We start from the raw sequence: 27,291 nt of genomic DNA on the forward strand, positions 1-27,291 counted from the left end.
CCCTGCATACAGTAAACAAAAACAAAATCCCAGTAGTACATATCAAAGGTTTATTAGAAAAAACAATTTAAATAAATTCTACCTTGAGTACAGACAAACCCGTGGCAGCAGCTCTCTGGCTACAGAGAGCAGGCACGGTGTCATGGTTTGACGTTGGCGCAGTGTTAGTGCTTCTATGAAAATATATGTTCTCTGGTGTCTGCTGTGAGATGTGACTAAGAATAGAGCAAAGAAGGCTCTAACTTAGGAATAAAAAAGAAAAACTTTATTAACTTACAACTATATATAAAAAGAAACACACACAGAACTCAGAATGAAAACTTTTTAAAAAACATTCCTTCTCTCTCTACTAAATTTCTAATACATCTGCCTTTCAGATCACTAACTCTTAGTCTATTACTACCTTTTAGATAATTAATTCTCAGTTTATCAAGGAGACAGGAGTTTTTCTTGTACTATAGGCTTTTTTTGGAAACGCAGTTGAGACATCTTGTGTTTTTTTTGTCACACGTGGCACTGCCTGTATAGTCCCTAGTCTCAGGGAGGGGGAGGTTGGTGACTCCGCAGGCAAAGGCGATGGTACTGTGAGCCGCTTCACGTGTGTTTCGTGCTCTCTTTCCCCTTGTGTAGGACCGCGCTGGCGTGTAGGCCTCAGCAACAGCCAGGAGGAGGCGGAGCTGACGCGAGCGGACCAGCTGGTTCAGATCCCTCCTTCATCCACCCTTCTTCCTCAATTCTTTCTCTTTTTTGCGTCTTCTTTTCGTCTTTCTCCTGTGCGCTGCGTGTCTCATTCCGTGCTGCTGCCGCAGAAGGAAAGTGGTGGTGGCACTGCCAGCTTCTTGCCCTTCGCTCTCCCAGAAACAGTCTGAAGCCATCTGCAGCGCCTCCGGCATCGGCAGTGGGGTTTCTGCTCCGCCCCCTTCCAGGAGCAGGTACGCGGGCGCTGAAGGGTGGCTGCGGGAGAATGCGGATTTGATTTTTGAGAGCTATTAGCACGATGGCGTTGTGCGCAGAGGAGCGCCGCGGGGGGTGCTTGGGCCTCCCCGGGGCGCTTTTGCTGCCTTCCTAGAGGCGAGGGCTGGCAGGGCGTCTGTCGTTTTCCCCGGCGGACTCTTTCACTCTGATGCGGCGGGAGGCCGGGGGCTATGATGGCACACACACTAGTACTCCCTCCTTAGTTGGGGCAGACAGGGAGCGAGACAATGAGGCTTCCTCAGTCCTCGCTGGGAGAGGAGCTGGGTTTGTTTGTTTGTTTGTTTTTTCTCCTTAGACCGGTAGCCTCCACGTCTTTTGTGTTTTGGTGTCGGGAGGGGGTGGGGCGAGGCGGGTGTGTGGAGGCGATGGCGACTAAAACATACTACGCTTTGAGCACTTGGTGGTGTCGCCCTTTTTGTCTGGATTATCGAGCTGCATTTAATTGTCATTGGGAAATGCCTGGGTTTGATTCGCGTTCTTCGCATATACTTCGTCTTTTTGCTTCACCTAGATTACTGTTAGAGAGGTGTATGCCTGAAATATCCTTGCTGGGGTTTTTTGTTTTGAGTTTGGTTTTTTTATGGTCCATTTTCTAGATGAGGATATTCAGGTAAATAAATATTTATTTAACCAGCTAGTTTAGGTTTTATTATTGATTTAACATTAGTTAGTATTTGTATTCCCTTTATTATATTAAGTAATTAAGTTAATCTAGTACCTAAAGGGGGCCTACAATAAAGTAGGAGAGGGATTTTTTACAAGGGTGTGTAGTGATAAGAAAAGGGGGAATGTCTTTTAACTAAAAGAGGGTAGGATTAGATATTAGGAAGAAATTCTTTTCTATAAGGGTGGTGTGACACTGGAACAGGTTGCCCAGAGAAGTTGTGGATTCCCAATCCCTGGAAGTGTTCAAGTCCAGGCTGGATGGGGCCCTGAGCAACCTGATCTAATGAAAGATTCCCTGCCTGTGGCAGAGGGTTGCAACTAGATGATTTTTAAGGTCCTTTCCAACCCAAACTATTCCAGGAGTCTGTGAAGTAGTAGGGTAACTTGAAATGCTTTTATTATGTATTTCACGTAGTTCATAAGTTGTAGTTTCTTGGAAGTGCACTTGGTGTGCACAAAAGCTTAATTATATTTGCCACTCAATCTAAATATCTGCTGTTATTAGAATTGACTTTTGCCTCAGTTTAGCTGTAATTTGGAATTAAAAGATGTCTTAGTTATGAGACTCTGTTAACTTTAATAGTAACAAAGTATTTATGTTCACCTTTTAGTTTGTCTGGGTAAATTTGCCAGTAACTGTGAATGTCAGTGGTGTAAATTACTGTTTGAGTTAACACACTGAATTAAAAAGCTCCTTTTTATTGGGAGGTCAGGGTTAAACAGGGACATCTCTTAAGTGTTAAGACTCTTTTTGGAGGTAAGAGAGATCATTATATTTTTTGTAAAGGTTTGGTTGCAACCAGTCAACCAAAAGATTGGGGAATGTAAGGTTGTGAGAGTGTAATATGTTAGGTCTGATCATAGCCAGTTTTTTGTTCTTGCTGTTGAAATAGAGATGAAAATGTCTGAGGTGAATGCCTCATGATGCTGCATTTTCTTGATTGAAGTATCTGCACTCCCTTTTCCTCTAGAAAAGAAGCTGTATTTGTGTAAATTGAATTTCATGTTTTCCTCTTATAGTGGGTGTATGCTTGGCTGCTTCAGTTCTGTGGGGTTGTAGGAGTTGGCAGCTTTCAGAGATATAAATAGAAGCTGATTTCAGAGGCCCCTGTTGACAAGGTTTTGTGTCTGAGCCTTTAGATTAGTCTGTCACACTGCAGCCTTGTGACAGGCAGAAGCTAATGTGCTCAACCATGTGATCCAAGTGTTATGATCCAACTATTAAGAATTTTTAGAGAGGTGCCTCTGCCCAAATTAAGGTGCAAACGAGAGCATAGGCTGAAGTCAATAGTATGGATTTTATTTAATAGTAAATGTGAGAGAGAGAGCTAGAAAGAAATATAAAAAGGTGGGGGGGGGAGAGAGAGTGACAGATTAAGTAGAAAACTTCACTCTGGATCCTGACGGTGTCCTGTTGATCCTCTTCTTGTCTTCTCAGTGGTGAGGGTCCAGCAAAACAGAGTTCAATGGATTAACATATGTTTGGGCCAGGTGAGAATGCCTAGGTGCCTCCCCTGGGGAGGGCAAGTTTGACACTGTCTCTTGCAACAGACTCTGGATCTGTTGCATCGCTTTGCATCATGTGCAGTCGTCTGTTGTAAGGCCTCAGGAACCAGTCTGGGGGGCACTTCGGGGGTCTTTGATGGCTTATGACACCTTCTCAGCTGCTTCTCACATGAATGTCCCGTGTGTATTTGGCCTGCCCAGGGTGGGAGGCATTTACAACTGACACAGTTAGTGTAAAAGAGGATGGATGTTCACTCCCTCTGACCAGAGGTTATGCCACACACCCAAAAACTCTCCTCCTTCCCCCTTGGTTGGGGGAGTGTGTGCAAACCTGGCCTCAGCAGATGAGCCTGTGGGCTATGGCCTTCTTCCCCCCCAAACCCAGCCAGAGCTGATTTTCAGGACAGCTGTTAGGTTTGGCTTTCTTGTGGATACATTCTTCTCCCTCAGCCTTCTTTACTTCTCCCTAGACCTGAGATAATTGGACAGTAGTGTCATCTTTATATTATCTCAGGTTCCATTAGGCAGCTTAACTCACAGTCCAAGGTTCCAGTCAGGAAGCATATTCAGGGAGGGGTGGGCTTTGGTGGTCACAGCTTCTTTATACAGTTTTGCCATAATGGGCAAAAAGTTTTTCATAACAATGTTGAAGCTATTAACCATAACATTTCAGTCTCTCACACCAAGTTTCTGGGAAAAGTTCAGGAAAGCAGATACATAATGGTATTCACTTGTTTTTCAGGGTAACAGAACTGCATTTGTAAGGCCTTAGGTACCTACTGATCTTATAAAAGTTAGTAAGGAAGAATTGCAGAAGTCTGTAATCTGTCTTTTCAGAAAACTTTACTTTTGCTGTTGGTTCAAAATATTAAATGGCATGTTTTAGTGTTCTGATTATTAGATTAAACTCTGGAAAGTGTATTATAACCTAGACAGGTGATATCTAGACCTTAAAGAGTGAAAAAGCAAAATTTCTTAAGCGTTGAATAACAACTTAATAATTTTTTTTAATAAGCAGCATGTATTTCAGGTAGTGAAGGACTGTGTTGAAAAAGAGCTATAAAGACTCATTTGTAATATGCTCATATCATCATTAATACCTAAAGCTAAAATTAGTAAGTGCTGAAAGATTCTAATTTGAGAGTGGAGCAAGTCAAATGAGATTGATGATGATAGTGTGTGGTAGCGCTTTTGATAGTGCTTTGAGTGTACCTGCGTGTAATAAGGCCAGAAGTACAGTCTTCATTTGTGTTATAATAACATAGAGCTACAATAAAGATGCAAATATTTTTTAACGTCTTAGATTTTCTGTTGTGTCCACTGATTTGGTGTATGGCTGTAAAACTGCAAACTCTTAAGTGATATATCAGAATAAGTGCAAGTTTGCTTTGTAGTACTGAAACGAAGTTATAAATTGTTGAAATTCTGTGACCACCAGCAGGCAAGCAGATTGATTTTACTCTTTTCTCCTGTTGTTGAATTACTTTGATCCCAGAAGTTTAGATTAACTAGACAAATACTACTGTCAATTGCAGTTGTCATACTGTTGAGATATATGGTTATAGCTTGTAGTATGGCTTTTTAAAGTTATGAAAAGTATTTCTTTATACACTAGAGTTAATTAATGTTTGGTATGCTTGAGTTTTCATGAGCATCAGCAGACAAATATCCTGTTTTGTGGCTGCCCTTTAAGAGGAAGGCTGTAATCTGGAGTTTTCACTAAAATGTCTAAGTGCTATAGGCACTAAATCTAAATTTTTGGAGGACAAGTGTGTCCTCAATTTGTAGTAGATTGCTTGATTATTATAGTTGTAGATCCCAGTGGCAATAAAACTAGGATTTGGTTGCTGTATCAGTTTTTCTACTAGCCTTGTTTTGCAGAGGTCAACTGCCAGCAAAGGTGAAGTATTTTTATTCCTAACTTTTGCAGTTGATGGCAGAGATGAGGGTTAGAATTATCTATCTTTGAAAGATGCAGAAGTCTGCCTATATTTTAAAGAGAAAAGATTTAACTGGCTCTTTGGAAATGCATATAGTATGCAAATGAATGTATGCAACAGTCTAAAATAGTTTTATTTTTCTTGGAAGAGCAAAATTTGGTTTAAGCATATTTCAGTAATGCTTTTGGATCATCTGTTTTGAGGGCTTACTGTATGTATGTTCTTGCTAGTTAATATTCAGTATTGGGCTTTGTATGCAACTTAAGCAAAGGTAAACGTCTTGTTATAGAAACATCTCCTAAAGATATAAAATCCAATTTTAAAATTACTGTTGCCCATCCTTCAGTGATTTTTGTTCTGTTTAACAAATGTATTTTGAAAGTACAAACTGCTAACAATGTTATTAGCATCAGAATGATACAAGATCACCATTACTGAAAAAGTGGAGCAGTTCTTCTGGAGTCTGCAAAGATAAACTGTGCTAATTACCAAAACTATTTAGTAGACCCAAACTTGGTCTTGCTTGTTTTACCCATCTAGCTGTGGTTTGTTTGGGTTTTTTTCTACCCTGTAAGTGCTCAGAGGTTAATAATTTTTTTGTTGGCCAGTTAATTAAATTTGGTCGTAATCTGCACACATAGTTTGGTTTCTGATAAGTATATTGCTTATCAGTATTACTGTGTGTATTGGGTTTGTGTGGCAGGGTTTTGGTAGCAGGGGGCCATGGAGTGGCTTCTGTGAGAAGCTGCCAGAAGCTTCTGCTATGTCTGAGTCAATGCCAGCTGGCTTTAAGATGGACCTGCTGCTGGCCAATCAGCAATGGTGATAGCACCTCTGTGATAACATATTTAAGAAGGGGGGGAAAACTGCTGCACAGCAGCAGCTGGAAGAGAGGAGTGAGAATGTGTGAGAGAAACAACTCTGCAGGCTCCAAGATCAGTGGAAGAGGTGCTCCAGGTGATGGAGAGGGGGCTGTGACCCTGAGGGAAGCCCATGATGGAGCAGGTTTGCTGGTAGGACTTGTGACCCCGTGAAGGATCCACGCTGGAGCAGTCTGTTCCTGAAGGACTGCACCTCATGGAAAGAAAAAGCGGAAGGGACCCACACTGAAGCAGTTTGTGAAGAACTGCAGCATGTGGGAAGGACCCACATCAGAGACATTCATGGAAGACTGTTCCCTGTGGGAGGGACCCCACATTGGAGCAGGGGAAGAATGTGAGGAGGAAGGAACAGGAGAGACATGTAATGAACTGACTACTACCCCCATTCCTTGTGATGCTGGGGGGTGGAGGGGTAGGGGAATAGAAAAATTGTGAGTAAAGTTTAGCCCAGGAAGAAGGGAAGTGTGTAGGGAAGGTGTTTTAACATTTGATTTTGTTTTCTCATTATCCCACTCAGGTTTAATTGGTAATAAATTAATTTTTCCCAAGTTGAATCTGTTTTGTTTATGATGGTAATTGGTGAATGATCTCCCCTCTCCTTATATCAACTCATGAGCCTTTCATTGTCTTTTTCTCCACCTGTCCAGTTAAGGAGGGGGAGTGATAGGGCAGCTTGGTGCACACCTGGCATCCAGCCAAGGTCAACCCACTAAACTATGATAATGTTTTTTACCTCTCTTAGATGTTCCTGACAATGTTACTTATCAATACAATTGAAGTATTGAATTATATATTAACATCCATATAGCCATCTTTAAAAATGCTGATATCACTTTTTGTGGGCAAGGTAAGCAGACCTACTTTAATTCTATAACCCTGTAATCGATTTTGGTGAAATGCCAGTTCTTAATGCAGTTCTTGGTTCTATTTACAGAATTGAAATGGCTCAGGAGACAAACCAGACCCCAGGGCCCATGCTGTGTAGTACAGGATGTGGATTTTATGGAAATCCTAGAACAAATGGCATGTGTTCTGTTTGCTACAAAGAACATCTTCAGCGACAGCAGAATAGTGGTAGAATCAGCCCAATGGGTAAAGGTTTGAGAAGTGTTTTTTTTGTGTGTGACTTGAAAACATAATGTATAGGTGATGAGATGTATTCAGGGGATCTTCTGATAGCTGCATATTAAAGCTATGAATATCAAAGGAGATAATACTTTAAATCACAATAAAAATGCTTTTTTCTGTAATGTATTCTGGCCCACTTGGTGTTGAACCTTAAGTTGAATTTTTACTTACTCTCTGCTACAGTTGTGTTTTTATACAATCCTTGTGTTTTGGTCATTAACAATATAGCCTATATTAAGAAGATGCAGTAGAATGAGGAAGGATTTGAAATGGTTCATAACTGTATTAAAATCTGCTTGACTAACTTGTATTCTATGCTTTGCTTATAATTAACTTCTCAAATTTCTGTTATATAGGGACAGCTAGTGGTTCAAACAGTCCTACCTCAGACTCTCCATCTGTACAGAGAGCAGATGCTAGCTTAAGCAACTGTGAAGGTACTGCTAGTAGCACATCTGGAAAATCAAGGTAAGATTATAGAATCATTTAGGTTGGAAAAGACCCTTAAGATAATCAAGTCCAACCATTAACCTGACACTGCCCAGTCCACCACTAAACCATGTCCTTAAGTGCCACATCCACATGGCTTTTAAATACCTCCAGGGATGGGGACTCAACCACTTCCCTGGGCAGCCTCTTCCAATGCTTGACCACCCTTTCAGTGAATAATTTTTTTCTAATATCCAATCTAAACCTCTCCTGGCACAACTTGAGGCCATTTCCTCTTGTCCTATCCCTTGTTACTTGAGAGAAGAGATCAACTCCCACCTCGCTACAGCCTCCTTTCAGGTAGTCGCAGAGAGCAATAAGGTCTCCCCATAGCCTCCTTTTCTCCAGGCCAAACACCCCCAGCCCCCTCAGCTGCTCCTCATAAGACTTCCTTTCTAGACCCTTTACCAGATGAAGGTATTATTTTGCGGTTTGAATGAACTGTGAGTATATAGCAAGTTAAAGTGATATTGCCTTATTACAGAGAGTTTCTGCAGAGGAAAAAGTGACAGTGCATTTTACAGTGCTTTATGAATCTTTATAAATTAGGACTAATTAGTGTTTGGTATTGGACTACTACATTTACAAGGACATTTCTGGTTTATCTGGGGAAATATTTGCTACAGTTTGCCTAGTTTCTTCTAGGGAAGAGACATAGAAGTACAGGTCAAGAATGTGTATCAGTAATAACTGATTGGGTAGTCTGATGGATTTTGACAATTTAAGCTCTTATGTACTCTAAACTAATGTAATCACCCATTTCACTGTATGTAAACAGAAATGTGCCTGTTGCCGCTTTGCCTGTAATGCAGCAAATGACAGAAATGAGCATTTCAAGAGAGGAGAAAGTATCACCAAAAACAGACATCGAGCCAGGTATGTTTGCAGAGTAACACTGGATACAACTGGCTTAACAGAAGCTGACAATTTATTTACTTTCTCTTAAGTAGGCATCTCTGTGGTGATTGTCTTGAGGAAATGTTAATTATGAATGCTTCTTGAGTATTAATACTCTCAGAATCAAGAAAACTTACTAGTGCCAGAACATAGTTTTCAGACATGTTCAATTTTAGTACATAACTTTTGACATTTGAGGAGCATTTTGGCTATCAAACCTTCATTTTTAAAAGTAAGACACTGAAATTGTATCTGGGTGCAAGATGTTCAATTTTGAAGTCAGTGTTGATTTCTTTATAAAGCCTAGCAGTACAGTTTCTGCTGACTTGTGGCTATCAAAATGGTTTGTTGCATTTGAAGAACAGGGTTCTTAATTCCATTTTACAGAAGGATGAGAATAGGGCAGAAGGGAATACTTGATTTAAAATACTAACAAAGACTGCTAAAGGGTCTTGGACTAAGTGAGTAATCAGTAGATATAACTGAAATGCTGTTGTGTGAATATGGAGTACTTGCAGCATTAATTGCTTAGTAAGAATGTTCAATTTTAAAAAGCAAGCGAATTCATGCTTATTATATGGCAGTTTATTCAAATAGATATCTTAATGTACCTGTTTGATATCTATAGATATTGATACTTGTTAATTTTAATAGTTCTGAAAGTCTTAAAACATTGAAAGCTGATTTTTAACAGGAAAATGTGTTTGCTACAACTGAAGATAAAATTACTTCTACTTCTTTTGTGTTGAAAATTCCAGAATGTACCACTCAGCACTGTATACATGCATCTTTGTTTAGGACTGCTGTTACAGCCACTAGTTAATTGCTCGGGTTTTGTTCACAGGTTTTTACAATTTTAGTTGTCATGTTAAGTTAGAATTGTGACATGAAATAAATTACAGTTGCTTTTACTATATTCTTTTTTGGTTATGTACAGACTGAGGAGATTTTTGCACGTTTCAGCTTCCTGTAACTTGTGTTATCTGAAGAGTTATTGTATGTAACTTAGAAATTTATACTTTGTTACAATATTTATAAACCCATATTGTCCTGTTATGTATTGGTACCTGAAAAAGTGATAAGCAGGAAAGGAAAACATAAATTGGTAGCAGTGGTCAAGTAAAATCTGAATTTTCTTACTAAAACTGCCAATAGGGATTTGTCATTTTGCTAACTATAAAGGCCAGTCTTCTATTTATGTTGACTCAATATTCATTTTTTTATAACAGGGCAACTAAATGGTAGTGTCACACACAACACTCTGTTGATTAGAATAGGAGGAAGAAAAAAATCCCTAAAAGCAACTCAAGATAATAATCTTGCAGCTTTAAACTCGGAGTTGAAACCAGTCAAAGCTCTGTTAAAGCTTGCGTAGAGATAATAGGGAAAATGACTATAGAATTTAAAAGTTTGGAAAACAAACTTCTATAACAAAATTGTCTTCCTTAGTACATATAATTAAATTCTTGAAACAGTCTTCAGCTGATCTAAAAGTTAACTTGGAAGCAGATTTTAGACAGCACAGAATAGTGCCTTTGTCTGCTGTTTTTAGATTACTAAGGGTTTATCAGATATTTAAGATACAGCAAGTGTTTGCTGTATTTACTAGTATATTGATCCTGTGTCTTGCAGTCAAAAAAAGCTGGCCTCAACTTTTTATAAATCCCTATTGTGTTTGGGTTAGTTTCTTTTTTTTCCTTTCTCTTTTTCTGCAGCATCCAATATGTGTTGGTCTCTCTTGAGGAGGAGCTGAAACAATAGTAGATAATTAATGTCACCTTGTAAAACAAAGCTAATACTTTCTATGAGATGTAATTCTCTAAGCTAATGCCTGTCATGATGGTGGTAATGAAAATACTTTAGTTTTATCTGTAGTCTCACCTTGGCAATTGAATTTCATAACTGTCTATTAGATGGTAGGTCTGGAACAAACAATGTAGCCTTCAAGCAAAGTAGGTTTGGCTTTTTCTTTTCTTAAGCATTATGAAGACTTATTCTCCAAGTCAAAGTTCTAAATAGTTAGGTCTGCACAATTGTCTTTAAGTCTGTGGGCTAAAAGAATACTCTCATGCTGTTTGGATTTTAAGCATCTGATTCCAGAGGGTTCTGAAGTTGAATAAAATTAATCTTAACAGGCTTGTATTTTCTTTTGTTTTTCTCAGGTTGAGGTTGTAATCTGGATTCTCATTTAGAACAAATCAGGTCTGAAGGCAATGAATCATATCTTAGCATTTGAAGGAAGAAAGGCATAACAGATATAACTGGCCTAGTTGGTTATAATTTAAATGTCTAACATACTATATTTTAACTTCTAGTTTCTTAGTTCAACTTTGTTGCTTGTTGTAGTTTTGTAATTGAATTGTGGCATGTGTTCAGTTGCTTATCTGATGAATTGTGTAGAAGTCAGTGAAATATAAATACCTTTCTATCAAAATTCCATAATTGGACATTAATTATATAATGCATTTTATAGGCTTTTGATCTGCTTCTGCACTTCTTAACTAAGGATTTAATTTTGTTCAGTTTTGACCATAGTCAGAATATACCCAAAATATTCTAGAGATATTGTTCATATTTGTGGGTTTTTTTCCCCATATTAACTTACAGGAATTAAATGCCAAAAACCCCTTATATAACTAATTTACTTTCCTTGTGTTGATTATTGCATCAGAGCAATACTATTACTAAGTTGGTGAGGCATAGTAGAGGCCTCGAAGAAACCTGTTTTGTTTAAGCAGATTTTTAAATGGCAATAAACGATTCATACAAGAGAGCTGACTTGCATATTGAGCACTAAAACTCAACTGTTGTGAAAACAAATATGTTTAAATAATCATATTGTATCAAGTCATAGCATATTTCTAGGATTTTTGTGGGTCACTAACTTTCTGAATAAATCTCTCAGGGCTGTTAGTGTTTCCAGACTTAATTAGTCTAGTGTGCATAAAAAAAACCTTATTTTTCTGAATCCAGTAATAGCTTTGTTTTACAGAGCAATGTGGTGAGTTATCACTGAAGCCACAGCTGTGCAATAGTGCTGCCTATGAAGAAGGTGAACTGGAACTTGAAATGTATATGGTCTTCTGTAAAATAAGTGTTAAAATTCTTCCACAAACACTGATAACTTAGAGTCTTATTCCATCCATGTTGTAGGTTGCTCTTCCCATTCCTGAATGTTGTCATATAATGAAATTATTGAGATGATGGTTAGCTCATTTTTCTTTTGGCTCCATACCAAGCCAATATGATGTGTTATTTTAATGTTCAACACCACAGCTATCTTACATGCTGTTAAGGGATGCCCTCACTTATGTTACAGATAAAACCAGTAGCTATGAAATTTACAGTGTGTTACAGAGAATATTCTGAGTAATATGCTGAATATCTTATGAGCTATTGAATGTTCAAGATGATAGATTATATTGCTTGCTTCTTGTTTTAATATCTGATTCTGATTTGTTTTCAAACATGGCTATACTATTTAAATGTGGGTGCTATCTGTAGACAGCTCCTTTGTGGCTGTCAATAAAATCATCAGATATATCAACTTTGTCTTGTGTTCAAAATTACCTTCCCATTTCCCATGTCTGCTGTAGCTCAAGTAGATGCCCTCAATTGAAACAATTCTGAAATGGAGCTAATAATCTTGAAGTCTTGAAGCCATCTATCTTGAAGAATACGTCTGGAGACCAAACTGCTTGTCCTGTGCTTGTTGCAAATAACGTGCTATCGTATCTTTTTGAGAGATGTGCAAAAGGCATCAAATCTTGATGGCAGCCAATCTAAACCATAGTTTAGTGTGATACTTAACAGGGGGATCTGTTATATTGATGTAAGAGTAAAAATATTCAGTGTGCCTGTTGAGCATGTGAGAGATTAGTTTCATGCTGCAGAATAATTTTATCCCAGTTCTTTGGCATCAAATTGAATATACAGTTTATTCTTCAGCATTTTATCATGGACAGGTAGATCAGCATAGCAGTTGCAGTTTCTAAATAATAAAATATTTATTCTCAAGTTTGATAAAGCATAATAAATACTGTCCATCTTATTGACTCAAACTTTATATACAAGTCACTTGTGTTAATGTGCAGCACAAGAATTATGTAATTTGTTGTATAGTCTTCAGTTCTGGTGCTGTGGAAGTGCTGTATGTTTTTCTGATGACTTTTGGGTGCTCTTTGTCTATTACCTTTATCCCTTCTTCTGTTTTATTTTTCCCAGCCTTTCTGTGGTAGGAGTTGGGGTTTACCTTCATGTAAAAGTAGTTAGAATGCTTAAAGCTTTTTTTTTTTTTTAATGCTTTCAGGCATTTCACTCTTCACTGGCATGCTTACTGCTTCCTATTACTGTGGAAGTTAATGCATTTTTTTTAACTGGTAAGGTACTATTTTGGCTAATTTGTTTGAGTATACAGGAAGCTTTTAAAACCTTGCTTTTACTTTAGTAGACCTTTCTGGATTAATTTAATTTATTGCCAATTTAAAAAAATAGAGCATGATAGTAAGAAACAAAGAAAACTAAAAATGCCTTCCCTTCACCCCTTTCATCCTAGACCCATCTTTACTTCCAGACTCTTCTACCTCCTCTCCCTATATTCTGAGTAATGCAGGAGGAAATGGTTGCAGTCAGTTCATAACTGGTCTCTGCTGTTCCTTCCTTCTTGCACATTTTACCTGCTCCAGCATGGGTCCCTCACACAGGATACAGTCCTTTATGAACTGCTCCAGCTGTATTGGTTTGTGTAAGGAAAACCACTGTCAGTTCTGACAGTCTAGTTACAGAACCACAGAATGGGTCAGGTTGGAAGGGCCTAGTGGGCCATCTGATCTGACCTCCCTCTTCAAGCAGGGTCATCCTGGAGCACATGGCACAGGATTGTGTCCAGGCAGTTCCTGAATATTTCCAGTGAGGGAGACTCTACAACCTCTCTGGGCAAACTGTCCCTGTGCTCAGTCACCTGCACAGTAAAGAAGTTCTTCCTCATGTTCAGGTGGATCTTCCTGTGTTCCAGTTTCTGCCCAATGCCTCTTGTCCTATTGGTTGTCACCACCGAGAAGAGCCTGACTCCATCCTCTTGACACCCTCCCTTCAGATACTTATAGACATTGATGAGGTCCCCTCTCAGTCATTCCTTCTTGAGGCTGAACAGGCCCAGCTCCCTCAGTCTTTCCTCATAAGAGAGGAGCTCCATGTCTCTCTTTTACTGAGGAGCCCAGAATTAGACACTACTCCAGATGTGGCCTCATCAGGGCTGAGTAAAAGAGCAGGATCCCCTCCCTCAACCTGCTGGCAATGCTCTTCCTAATGCATCCCAGGATTCTGTTGGCCTTCTTGGCCACAAGGGCACTGCAGGCTCATGGACCCAGTCCTCCTCGACCAAGGGAGTCTTCCTTCTAACATAGCTTTACCTTGGTCTCCTGGGTCAAAGATCCCTGAGCACTGATCTTGTCAGTGCAGACTGATGCAAAGAAGGCATTCAGTAACTCTGCCTTCTCTGAGTCCTCTATCACTGGGGTCCCCCTTCCATTTAGAAATGGTCCCACATTATCCTTAGTTTTCCTTTTATCACTGATGTATTTGAAGAAGTCCTTCTTGTTGTCCTTGACATCCTTGGCCAGATTTAATTCTTGATGGGCTTTGGTCTTCTTCATCTCATTTCTACTTACTCTGACAACCTCTTTATATTAGTTCCAAGTGGCCTGATCCTGCTTCCACCTCCTGTGTGTTTCCTGCTTATGTTTGAGTAATTACAGGAGTTTTTTATTCATCCATGCAGGTTTCTTGTCCCCTTTGCCTGATTCCTTGCTCATTGGGATGCATTGTTCTTGAGCCTGTTAGTACAGTGATTATTGCTTTTTCAGAAGTCTCAGAGTCACTGTGGGTTTAATATTTTGGGGTCAGAGAAGCATTAGTCTTCCTATTTGCAGGACCTTTCTTTGTGTCAGTTGAACAGTTGTCATGCTGTGGCTTGTGGTTTACTTCTAATCATAAGTAATCTTGCTGTTCTCCCTGTCTGCTTTGAAGATGCATCTTACTTTCTGACTGAATGACGTAAATGTTCCCAAATATACAGTGCAACAGTTGTATTTGTGGGGGTTTTGTTTGTCTTTTTATTTTTCAGGCACTTTTTGTACTAGGATTAGGTTGGTTCCTTATCCTAGCAGATTTATGATAATAGAATTGTAGAATTGTTTGAGTTGAAAGGGACCTTAAAGATCATATAGTTCCAACCCCCTTGCCATGGGCAGGGAACCTTCCACTATCCCAGGTTGTTCAAAGCCCCATTCAACCTTGCCTTGGATACTTCCAGGGATGGGGCAGCCACCGCTTCTCTGGGCACCCTGTGCCATGACCTCCCCAGCCTCACAGTAAAGAATTTCTTTTTAATATCTAATCTGAACCTACCCTCTTTCAATTTAAAGCCATTCCCCCTTGTTTTATGACTACATGCCATTGTAAAAAGTCTTGCTCCAGCCTACCTCTAGGCCCTCTAGGTACTGGAAAGCTGCTCTAAGGTCTTCCCTGAACCTTCTCTTTTCCAAGCTAAACAGCCCCAACTCTTTCAGCCTGTCTTAATGGGAGAAGTGCTCCAGCCCTCCTTCCTGAAGCCTTTCAGTGGCCCTTCTCTGGACTTGTATGAACAGGTCCATGCCAGTGTGCACTGGTCTCCGCTTGGACATTGAGTTGTTGACCACAACTCTTTGAGTGTAACCATCCAGCCAATTTCCTATCTACCAAGTGGTCCATCTGTCAACTCTGCATCTCTCCACTTTAGGGACAAGTATGTTGTGTGTGGCAATACCAAATGCTTTGCATGAGCCCAGGTAGATTTTTTTTTTGTCACTCTTCCCATATTTGCCAATCCTGTAACCCTTTCATAAAGATCTCCATGATTTGCCCTTAGTGAAGCCACGTTGGTTGTCACCAATCCCCTCCTTATTTCCTATGTACCTTAGCATAGTCTCCAGGAGGACCTGCTCCATGATTTTGCCAGGCACTGAGGTGAGATGGACTGGCCTGTAGTTTCCTGGGTCTTCCTTATTTCTGTTTATAAAAATGGGGGTTATGTTTCCCCTTTTCCAGTCAATGGGAACTTCGCTGGAGACTGCCATGACTTCTCAATATGATGGATAGTGACTTAGCCACTTCATCCACTAGTTCTCTCAGGACCTGCAGATATATCTCATCAGGTTCCATGGACTTGTGCACCTGCAGGTTCCTTAGGTGCTTTCAAACCTGATCTTTTCCTACAGTGGGTGCTTCTTTGTTCTCCCAGTCCATGCCTTTGCCATCCAGGTCTTCATCCACCACTACCCCTAAGTCCTCTTATACAGGGATGATCTCAATCCCTGCATCCCCCAGCCTGTATTGATATTGGGGGTTGTCCTGACCCAAATGCAGGACTTTGCACTTTGCCTTGTTGAACCTCAGGAGATTCACATGGGCCTACTTCTTGAGCTTGTCCTGGTCCCTCTGAATGGCATCCCCTGTGCCTGTTTTGTTGTTCCTGATGGCACTGCATTTTACACTGCCTGTGATTAACTTATTGTTATATTACTTAATAAAATTAAAAAATCATGTCTATTTCTGCAAACTTCTTTTTGCTCCCAAGTTCTTCAACCTTGTAGCAGGAGATCTGGTCTCCTAAAATTGAAGTGAAACAAACCTCATCTGGTAATCTGAGCTGGTAGTTGGCAAGAGAAATAACTTTGGTGGTGAAGAGAGCTACATACCAACAGGACCTCTGTTAAGGCAATAAATCATGTTCTGGTGATAAAAGGCTTTGCTCCATATGAATAGGGTTATTGGTACTGAGGAGGCAGGTCTGCAGGTGACAGTAACAACCATTTTCCTACCATCGTTTCAGCTTTTGTCTAGGGATTTATTCCATGGCACTTTGAGTACTTTGCCTGATGATTAACACAGTATGATTTCTGGCGTAAAATTTGTTTAATGTGTAGTAGAGGGAGCTTTTTGTGAGAAGCAGTTGTCAGGATAGTATCTGATGAATGTGGCTATTAATGTCATGTCAGAAGAACTAAAACTTATATTTCATTTGAGATACAGTTTGATGAAAAAATGGGGGGTTGTTTTTATGTGTGAGCTTTAGTTAAAGGGTGTTGTCCCTGTTCTAGCTGTTATGCAAAGCTACTTGGAGGACTTCATTATTGAAACCCATTATTAGATCTAACTGCTGGCATAAAAGTGGGTGGATGCCTACTTTTTGCAGGTGTTATCTGTGTCAAGTAATAAATTGAACAATTCTGATTTTGGGGAACCTGTGAAATCTCCTTGTGTTGGGACCTTTTAGTTGCCCATTTCTGCATGTTACCTGCTTTTTGTTTTTGGAATATGTTTTTAGTTGTGGAGGAAGGATCCTGTTTGGCACCTCTTTTCGGAAATGGGCCTTTTCACTTTGGATTATCATCATTGCTTCCTAGTTCCCAGGTTGCTGGTTGTGGCGGTGAACACCTGTCAGTTTCACAGAGTTCACAGAATATTATGAGTTGGAAGGGACCCACAAGGATTTCAAGTCCAGATCTTAAGTGAATGGCCCACAGAGGAAGCAAACCTGTTACCTTGGTGTTACTAGCACCATGCTCTTACCAACTCAGCAAATCTCAGGGTCAGTATATTTATGTAGAGGAGGAAGTAAGTTTATTTGTAGTAGTTGGTAACATTTTGACTTAGATGGATTTGTTTTTAATCTTTGTATTGTGACACAAAATTATCTAATACACTATCTCTTTGTCTTGATGGATCAGTGAGCTCAAATCTGGTCACTGCTGCACTTGTACTGCTTCTTGTGAGGTTTGTTCTCCATTGGTTCAGGTGATTCTTACTATAAGTGCATCCTATAACATGTAACTCCAAACCCAGATTACAACAGTTTAAAGGCATATCCATTACAATCTCTACCCTTGATCCCTTTGTACCAGGCCATAGGGTTTAACATTGCAATGAACTCCTCCCCTTGCCCCTGGTCTGACTTGGATTTATTCACGGACTGCAGTCCCTTAGGAGTGTGCCTGCTCCAAGTGGAGCTTTATCTACAAGCCACAGTCTCTTTAGGGTATACCTTCTGCTGCACAGACTTATCCATAGCCACAGTTGCTTTGAGGTGCACCTGTTCCATCCAGCATGGCCTTTTTCATGGGCCACAATTCTTTCAGAGATGTACCTGCTCCAGTGTGGCTTTACCCACAGCAACAGTCCCTTCAGGAGCGTACCTGCTGTGTTACAGACTTATCCACAGCCACAGATGCTTCAAGGTATTGCCTCCTCCAGTGTGGACTTCTTGAGCCACAATCCCTTTAGAGGTGTACCTGCTCTGGCACAGATGTAACCATGGCCACAGATGCTTCAGGGTGTCCTGTTTCCATGGGGACTCATCCACAGGTCACAGTCCCTTTGACTTGAGTTCACACAGAGTTCCAGCCTGTCCAGCACAGCAGCAATGCACTGGCCATTTGCCAGCCCATGTGCATGCATGGTCATTGCTGTTATCAGAATGTTCCCAGGCACAGCAGAATAAGACAATAAGCAGTGAAAGCAAAAAGCAGCCACTAATGAGCACTAGAGTTTATTTTGCAGTCAGGCAAGCAAGCCCATGGCAAGCCCAGGAGCCTGCTGATTACTAGTTAAACAGCACTAACAGCTATAAATTTGACCTAGCACATTCCAGTCAAGTCTGTTGTGGTTTAACCCTGGTAGGCAGCTAAGCACACACAGCTGCTCACTTGCTCACTCCACGAGAGAATTGGAAGGTTCCCTTTTTCCACCTGCCATAGCTTATAACTAGCATTTCATTTTAAACAGACTGGTAATACAAAAAATCAAAAAGGAGCTTGATCATGCTGCTTGATTTGGGAGATGTTTAATCAATTTCTTAATTCCTGTCAGCTAAGGTGTGTGGTATCCAACAGGTTTACATTGTGGTGTCAGTGTTTTTAACCTGATGTTTTTGGTCATAGGCTTTCAACTAGAATATCTAATACTGAACACTACTTTCCTTGGGGTTTAAAGACAAGTTCAAAAGGTTATATCTGTTAATTTTGAAAATATTAATTGTCAAGGCAAAGGAATTGCTTAACTTAAAAAAAAAGCAGCTGTTGAAATTACTCTGAAAAGTATTAATAGCAGTTATGATTGTAGTGCCATACCTTTGCTTTTTATTAATAGCATGCTTAAGTATGGAAAAAACATTATATATCCAAGACTGGATAGTATTGTTGTCCTCAGAATTAGCAAAATAGTGTTAATGCTGAACTCTTCACACTTTCTAGAAGAATCTATAGAATATTCAAAAATAAAGTCAGTAAAGAGCTTGAGTTGTTCCCTAGGACTTACAGCTATAATATTGTATAAGAAAATACTGATTCCCTGTATAAGACTTTTTGGGTATGAGCACTGAAAGTTCCTTGTTGCCTCTAAAAGTTTGTCACTACTGAATCTTGTTTACAATCTGAAATATGAACTGACTGGAGGCTCTCTTTGTTCACTTCTACAGTGAATTGTGCAATGGGGCTTGGATCTGTGAGGCTTTGTGTTAGTAGTGATAGGCATACGAACATAATACAAATAAAATCTTATAAGAGCAAGTATTAATAGTAAGGATAATAAAATGTTAACTATAAGGGGTTCATGATGTTGAAAAAAATCCACTTTCAGAATGCCATGCTTACTCATCTAAAAGGATCTCAACTAAGAAATCATATTTGTGAGCATAAAGTTGGTTACAAGTGAATCCTTTAAACCTATAGTCTCAATCATTAATTATGGAGTATATTTTACAGATTGCTCATTATTTTTTAAAGCATTAGATGTAATCATACAATTGAGTGTCCAGGAATACTGAACAGGGACAGACTCTCTGGGTTGTATGCATTAAAGTTTGTATACAAACACATCTCCCTTGTGTTTCTTCTGCACTAATTTGGGTATTTAAAGGATTTTTAAAACAACTGATAAAAAATTTAATTTTTCAAAGAAAACTAACAGATCTACAGAAGGACCCATTTTTATCCTGCATAGAACTTGGATAAAAAGTGAGAAATGTAACCAAAAGTGTTCATGACAAAGACAATTGAAAAATAAACCATTTTGACTCAAACTGCTTGATCATTATGGTTGAATATAGTACAAGGATACTGATATCCAATGTAAATATGTAGTTTTTTCTTTAAATTACTGAAGAAAAGTGTCTGAAATAAGGGCTTTTTTGAGCTGTGTGGCTTGTAGTAGTATACTTGGTGTATCACAAAATCAGTGGTTTGAAGCTCAAGAATGTTAGGTGGTATACTGTTTGAGGTTTTAGATCATCTGACTTTGCAAGTATAATGGCAGAGTAACTTGGTACTATGACAAAAAAGCATTACTGTAAATGTCATTTATTTCTAAAATATGGTCCTATTGACTATTTTCCACAAGTATCCCCTCTGTTCAACAACTTAGACAGTGTTGTTATTGTTTTAGATTAATTTAAACTGGATCATATTACTTTTAATATTGTGTGTACAGGACCTATATGGGTGTATACAGGTGATAACACTAGGTATGCTGTATTTTCTAGATGATGGAACAGTGGGGAAAACTTGATAATTTTCTGTAGAGATAAAAGGGAAGTTAATAGAATACCTATTCTACTTACCGCTTCAGACAATAAGCTTCAGGGTCTTAGTAGAGGGGATTTTACTGTTAATAAATACAAACATGCTAGTGAGGTCAAGAAAAGGAAAAAATAACCTTTATTTCTTTTGCTTGCTTTAACAGTTGTTACTCAACCAAGCCCATCAGTTTCTCAACCTGGTACTTCACAGAGTGAAGAGAAAGCTTCTGAACTGCCTAAACCAAAGAAGAACAGATGTTTCACATGCAGAAAGAAGGTTGGCCTTACGGGTATGATAGTACTTTGTTAATATTGAATAAATTTATATTATTAGTTGCCTCTTACTAGATTGTCTTGGTTTGAAAAGACAGGTGTCAGCTAAGGAAGGCAGAAGCCTCCCCTAAAATGGAAAATGTAAACCCCCTCCTTCCGAATTATTATAATTTTGAAATTAAAAGGCTTTCAGGCAAAGATATGGGAATAGGAATAACAGTTCTTTACTAGGAAAACTAAAAATACAAATGTAATAGTACAAACAAAAAAAAACAAAACTACTGACAGAGTCAGAATACAACCTGACAACCTGACACCATGTGGGTCAGGGTGTTGGTAGCAGTCTAATTAAATGGTGGCTGCAGTCCTCTTGGAGTGACAGATGTGGTTCTGTTGAAGCAGTGATCCTGTAGGAGGGTGTAGTTTTCCTCTGAAGGTGTGGTAGTGGTGTAGATGGGCCTGGTCTTCCTCTGGGAATCCAGTGGAGAAGAAAGCTGCTCCTCTGGGAATGCAGTGGGAAAAGGCTACTCTGGTATTCCAAAATCTCTGATTATATCCAGGAAAGAATGCTTGGCTCCTCCCCCTGGGTGAGCATCTCACAATGGGATGATGTAATTTTATCAGTCATGCAGTGACACTCAATGGCATATTAACAGAAGATATTTCCTGGAGAGAGGATTGGTTTGTGGAAGAGATAAAGAAAACTGCCTAATTAACAGAAGATAACTGCCCTACCTCTGACAGATGGCAAATAGAATACACACATTATCTTTCAATCCAGGACATCAATTAAATTTGTTGAAATCTGTAGGCATTAAACTGTTGCTTGCTGTCACAAAATCCATAATGTTAGATCCCTTAATAGAGTTGATATTTGGAAATATTCATTCCACTTAATCTGTTTGATACAGAAGATGTACACAGCCCCTTTGAACTGGGTAAACCCTTAATTTATAGCTTTCTTAAGTCTGAAGCTTCCTAGTGATGTTGTTTTTCCTTTTCTTTATACAGGGTTTGATTGCCGATGTGGAAACTTATTTTGTGGACTTCACCGTTATTCTGACAAGCATAACTGTCCGTATGATTACAAAGCAGAAGCTGCAGCAAAAATCAGGAAAGAGAATCCAGTTGTGGTGGCTGAAAAAATCCAGAGAATATAAGCTAGTCTATTTGTGAAAAGACTGACTTTTGTTTTATTTTAATATGCCCTATGAAAGCATTAAAGAGCAGATGCATGGCCATTTTCCTTTGTTCTCCAAAGTTTTAATTTTAGCCTTGTCTATCTTAATGTTTTTTCACAATGTTTGGGTGTTTGTTGCAGGCCGAATTGGATAGATACAGTCCTTGAAAATGTATATGCTCTCCTCAGAATATGATTGGATGGCTAGAACCTGCACAGGAATACACATGCACAGAAGACAGGCTCTAGTTCACATGTGCTAAATATATGTTTACTTAATGTTTGCCGCAGATCTGCCTTTTGAGATGTTCAAGGTGTTTATGACTAGCCAAAGACTGTGCCTGTTTGGGAGAAGGATATGTCAGAAAGGCTGATGGTCTACTTCTATCCATTTGAAATCTTATTTTATTTTCGTTTCCATGCTCCATTGTATTCCAGCAGAATATAAGACATGTAGAGGGCTCTACCATCCAGTAAGATGAGTGTTGGTGCCATATTTAATAAAAAGTAATTTAGCAATTGCAATGAGAAAAATGGGAAAAAATCAGATATGTATGAGAAGAAAACTATTTTAGAACAGATAACAACTTTAGAATAATGAAAATTATAATAATTTCCCAAAGGAAATGTCCTGTTAGAAACTTAAGAACTGTTCTGCAACAGTTGTCTGCTTTTCCTTGCATAGCTAATAATGTTATGTAGCACAATATTGTGCTAAGATTGACTTAGAAATCAAAAACTATGGGTGGTATTTTTAGACATACCACAGCAGCTATCAAGTGACACATGCACCTGTGTAAGTTGCAGAAGTATTTGAGCAGTTTATTATTCATGTGCTTCTTAAATTCAGCACATTCTGGGTTCAAAAGATTATTAGGAGCTTTTTCAGTTAAAAAAAAAAGTTTTAAATGTAACAATTGTTGTGTATGGGAATCAAACTCAACATGACTCCTGTAGACTTAAGTGGGAGCTGGAACCACTCTTGGAAGGCTGCTTTATCATTTTAAATTGTATTTGGGTGTAGGACTGCAGTGTTCTTGGGTGTATTGCATGGGCTCCGTTATCTACAGCTTTGTACAATAACTAGAAAGGACAGTATAGTTCACTGATGCTTGTCTGGTAAAATAATTTCTGTGTTATAATGGAAGGGGGCTTTGTGATGTATGAAACTTGTGGTGGTTTTTTATATAATCAAGTATAGTGTAGACTAGTGTTGTAATGCCTCTTCATGTATATGTACACAAGATGCTACTTATGATTTTTATTGCAGCGTTCAATCTTAGTTTTTTAAATCACTATTAAAAAATCAAGCTTTTGCTTTAAATTTTTTCTTTCAATTTAGTTATCAGATATGCAAGCATGTACAGATAGTTCATACTTAGGTATTGCACATAATCACTCTATCCAGCATCTACGCGCTGCTGTATTATGTAAATAATAAAAAATCATTTACAGAAGGAAATACTTTTTGTGATAGTTCATTGGTTTTAGTTATTGCTGTAACTTAAAAGTGGCCCTGTGGCGGTTGGGATACAAAACTAATACTATAGATTTTTTTTTTCTTAAACCATTCTAACCTCCTTATTTCTTATTTTGACATACTGACTTCTTTAAGATTACTTGTTGAGGTCAGAAAAGCATGAACAGCTGGAATACAGGTAACTACTTGATGACCAAATAAAGATGTCAGCAAACAACAATGTGCTTAAAAGGGAATGAAGGAAATATTAGTAGTGAACTTGAAAAGTTTCTGTTCTGTTGTGGGTTTTGGGTTGTTTTTTTTCTCCTTTTGGCTACAGAAGTTATTTCTGGTGGATCTGTTCTAATACAGCCAGTGTACTGACTGCATTGTTTTGTTAAAATCTTCATCAGAAGGCCTGGGCAGAGCTGTCAGAGTCTGTATCCAAATATGAATGTCATATATGCCATACATACCTTTCACAAGGAAAAACAAAAGTACAGAGCACACAGCACATGTTGACTTGAAAGAAGCTATCTTTGCTGGTGATTAATACATAATAATTACGACTGCCACTATATATGCTTCTGCTAAGGGAGCAAGGGCATGTTCTGGGCTTTCATGTGCTAGGATGAATTTTATTTTTTTAAATTGTGGAGCTGTTTTAAATCATCAAAGTTATATGTTTTCTACCTTTTTGTATTAAAGTCAAATCAACTCAACTGCATCATAAAAAGCTTGTTCAGTTTGGGGATGGGTTTTTTGTTTGCTTGTTTTGTGAATGCACCTTGGAACTGGATATTTGGAGAGAATGTATCCAGATTTGTGATATTGTCAGGGTGAGAGTATTTTAGGAAGGATAACCATACTGATACTAGTACTTAGTCATTCTGATGGTCCCTCTTGCATTCATTTGCTTTTTTAATCTGCACAAAGGCTTTTTTATTTTAACTCAATAGATCTGAGGAGGAATGTATGGAACAAGAAATCTCTCATTTTTCTATAAAATCATTAACTGTATCATGTGTAAATTGTTGACAGGCCTGTATTCAAAACTAAGCTTTATTCATAATAATTCTGGAGCATTAATTCCATTGAGGCTCATTGAAGTTTCAAAGAGAGGGAAGGCTGGTAAGTAAGAGTGGGTACTGAACAGTCTGATAAATGGATCTTTAAATTTTAGTGCAAACAGTGTGGTACATATCCCTTGGCAAAAGGAATATGAATATAGGTGCAGAACACTTTAGATTTTAGTTATTTGGTCCTTAAATCTAAAGTGATAAATGGTTATGACAAGGTTATCCACCTAGTTGATCAAGGGAAGACAGTTGATAAGAGAAATTATGCATTACTACATCCTATGACAAAACAGCCTTGGAAAGTCCTGAGAAATGCAGACTGAGTTCTGGAGGCATAGATAAGATAAAAGCAACCTTGCTAATTGCTAGAAACAAACTGTGCATGTTCAAAACCAGAGGTCAACCAGAAGACACCACAATTTGGGGACAGACTACCAGAGACCCCGAAAGAGACCCCCAAGAACCAAATAAGGACTTTTGATAAGGATAGGAATATGCAAAACAGGACAATGAATATATATCAAGCAAGTGTGGATACCTGAAGAATATGTAAACAACATGTATAATAAAAAGCCTTACTTGTCTGTCTCAGGTTACACGAGATTAAAGGAAAAATTCCTCATGTCAAGGATGCTGTAATAAAGAATGCCTGCTTTCTAATACTCAAAACTGTGTTAGTTTCTATCTGGCCGATTTCGGTATCAGAATTGGCACCCCAGATGGGACAATCTGACTGATTTCCCCTGGATCCCGGGATCTCTGGATCTTCATGCCAGCACTGGGACTTTGCTGAAGGAGACCACAGATCCCCAGTCCAGCCTGGGACACAGGTAAGATCCCACCTGTTAATAAGGCATTCTTTCTAGGAACCCTGCCCACATAAGATGTGCAGATTTTCCAGTGCTGTGGGTGGATTATTTGGTACTCCAGAATTTGGTATTTGATTTTGTTATTATTGATTGATAATTGTTTCGTATTTGTGTAACTGTTTTGTATTGTATTGTAACATTTTGGGGTTGGTCCCCTGTCAGAGCGATGGTCAGAGGACAATCTAAAGGGGACATTCTAAGAAGTCCCCACTTGGTTGTATTTTGAGACACTGGGGAAAAAAAAGGTGAGCCCCCTGGGGGAACAGCTACCAGGGAGAATTTGATGAAGTATTTTCATAAATAGTGGCCATAATATAAACTAGATTCTGGAGGAAAATGGCTACACAACGGAACCTTGAAATAACGTTGTTTCCTAAAATGAGAACAGAAATGGGCTGGAAATTTCATGAAAGAAGCCCAAATGTTGAAATATAGAAACCGCCTTAAAAAAAACCCAAAACAACAAAAAACTAAAACACCCCACAATCCCCACCCAAAAAACGTCCCTCCACAAATGGGTGAGAACTGTTAAACATAATCCACCCAAGAGAAATGGACTATGGAGAATTGCCTTGGCTTTGGGAATACGGAGAAATGTCTTGCAAGCAAAGGGGGGAGGGGAGAGTGGCAGATTTAAGCTCAAACCTTCTACAGAGAGAAAAAAAACCTGCTTCCAATTCCTTTGTGTTATAGATAGGTAATATTATGTTTGGCTCTCACAATTAGGGAATGAATATTGTGTGTAAGTTAAAAGAAGTTTTATTAATGTATGGTTCTGTTATTGTGGTTTGTTGTTTAGATGTCCTCTGTTCTCCCCATAGTCCCCTTCCCCCCCTCTGTATTGTTGCCACCAGACAGCCTGGGTTGTCTGAGGCATGTAGAAGAAAGGCGTGTACACGTGCCCCTTGCATGGGGCAGTTGAGAATGGGGAAAGCTTGTTGCTAGGGTTGTGTGGCATGACAACACCTGACCTCCAATCAAGTTGCAAGAAAGTAGTCTCCACCAATGGACGGCAAAGAAGAGTTGACTGACAGACTTTGGGAGGGGCCAGGGTTGCCTAATGCAACCCCCCCCCCCCAGGTGTATAAAAGGCGGAGCAGCCATTTTGTAGATGAGCTTGTGGCAGCTGGTCACAGACAGTATGCTGTCCTTTTTCCTTATTCAGTCCTTTGTTGTATTTGTTAAGGTTTAATAAACCTTTAAAATTTTTAAGTGAGCAGTCATTTCTTACACTTTGCAACACAGCAGGAAAAAGAAAACAAACCTTAAGTGCTGGTTGAACTTTGGGGCCCAGCTGGTGCATTCCTGCATAATGGTTTTCTGATAAGAATAGCCCCTCTGTTTATCTGGCTGTAGGAGCAGAAAGACAATCTTTGAAATTCATTGAAACCTCTTTAATTACTCCTAGGGAAGCTGAAAAACTAAACCTAAGTTTTAAAAATTGAAATTGTTTAACTGGCTTTTATGAAAAAGAATTATCTGTTACACTGCTAAAATCTGTTTTGATGTAATTAAAAATTTAGAATAAAAGGCATTGTATTTTAGATGCATTCTGCTTACTGTTCTAAAATCTGTTTGGCTAGTGAAAAACAAAAAACCAGACAGGCGCTGATGTTTAACAATTGATTATCAAAGGCTTAATGCTTACATGGGACATTTCACTGCAGCTGTCGAAAATATTGCAAACCTCACTGCTACACTGCAGGCACCTACAAACAAATGGATGGCAGTTTGGGATAGAAAAGAGACGGTAGCTTTAAAGCAGCCATATAAACCTAGTCCTATACTGGATACCTCTGCATTTACCTCAGACTCTGTAGTTGAAGATGTCTGATTCACTGATGCCTCAGCCAAACCCACTGATGGTAAATGGAAGTACAGGGCAGTTGCTCTTAATGCTGAAACAGGAGTGGAACTAGTAGAAGAAGGAATAGGACGTGTGCAGGTGGGACAGTTAAAAGCTGTGTTGCTGGCAGTAAAGGAGAAAGCAAGGATGGTGTATGTTTATTTTTATGCAGTCTGGGCTGGTGCCACACAGTGATTGTGTCAGTGGAAGTGTTAAATTGGCAATGAAGAGAAAGAGGTTTGGCAGAAAGAACATTGGAAATGGCTGTTGTTACAGGCTCAATCCTGACAAATCCAGATAGGATGGGTCAAAGCTCATGCCAACCAGTCATTGTCAAATTACCCCAAATTGGGATTGTACCTATGACTCTAACAAACACTTGAGGACCATTAGCCTGGGTGACTACTGACTCTAATGGCCATCAACAGAGTATCAGTTCCCGATGGATATTTCCCACATTCTGAACTACTCTTATCATTGTATAAGTTCGTT

General features: G+C 39.0%; 1 protein-coding gene across 5 annotated transcripts; it reads left to right on the forward strand.

Annotated features, from left to right (window-relative positions):
* Window positions 1-652: 652 nt before the first annotated feature.
* On the forward strand, window positions 653-23,008 carry LOC118701538 (AN1-type zinc finger protein 5-like). 5 transcript variants are annotated; one of them, XM_036406200.2, is made up of 7 exons: window positions 655-932; window positions 6,711-6,815; window positions 6,903-7,066; window positions 7,453-7,564; window positions 8,364-8,461; window positions 20,258-20,383; window positions 21,378-23,008. In XM_036406200.2, exons 3-7 carry the CDS (start codon window positions 6,910-6,912, stop codon window positions 21,524-21,526), a joined length of 642 nt encoding a protein of 213 aa, XP_036262093.1. In that variant the 5' UTR covers window positions 655-932; window positions 6,711-6,815; window positions 6,903-6,909; the 3' UTR covers window positions 21,527-23,008. The 5 variants fall into 5 exon arrangements, with proteins under 5 accessions (XP_036262095.1, XP_036262093.1, XP_054373756.1 ...); XM_036406203.2 differs by lacking the exon at window positions 655-932 and adding an exon at window positions 1,020-1,239; XM_036406204.2 differs by lacking the exon at window positions 655-932 and adding an exon at window positions 3,950-6,329.
* Window positions 23,009-27,291: the final 4,283 nt, after the last annotated feature.

The sequence above is a fragment of the Molothrus ater genome, chromosome W (genome assembly GCF_012460135.2).
Source record: "Molothrus ater isolate BHLD 08-10-18 breed brown headed cowbird chromosome W, BPBGC_Mater_1.1, whole genome shotgun sequence".
Classification (NCBI taxonomy): domain Eukaryota; kingdom Metazoa; phylum Chordata; class Aves; order Passeriformes; family Icteridae; genus Molothrus; species Molothrus ater.

Excerpts from the sequence above, each read along its gene's own strand:
- LOC118701538 (XM_036406202.2), top strand. The coding sequence starts at position 6,910 with ATGGCTCAGGAGACAAACCAGACCCCAGGGCCCATGCTGTGTAGTACA. Across the intron at positions 7,067-7,452 it reads AATCAGCCCAATGGGTAAAG|GGACAGCTAGTGGTTCAAAC; the intron begins GTTTGAGAAGTG and ends TCTGTTATATAG. Across the intron at positions 7,565-8,363 it reads AGCACATCTGGAAAATCAAG|AAATGTGCCTGTTGCCGCTT; the intron begins GTAAGATTATAG and ends GTATGTAAACAG.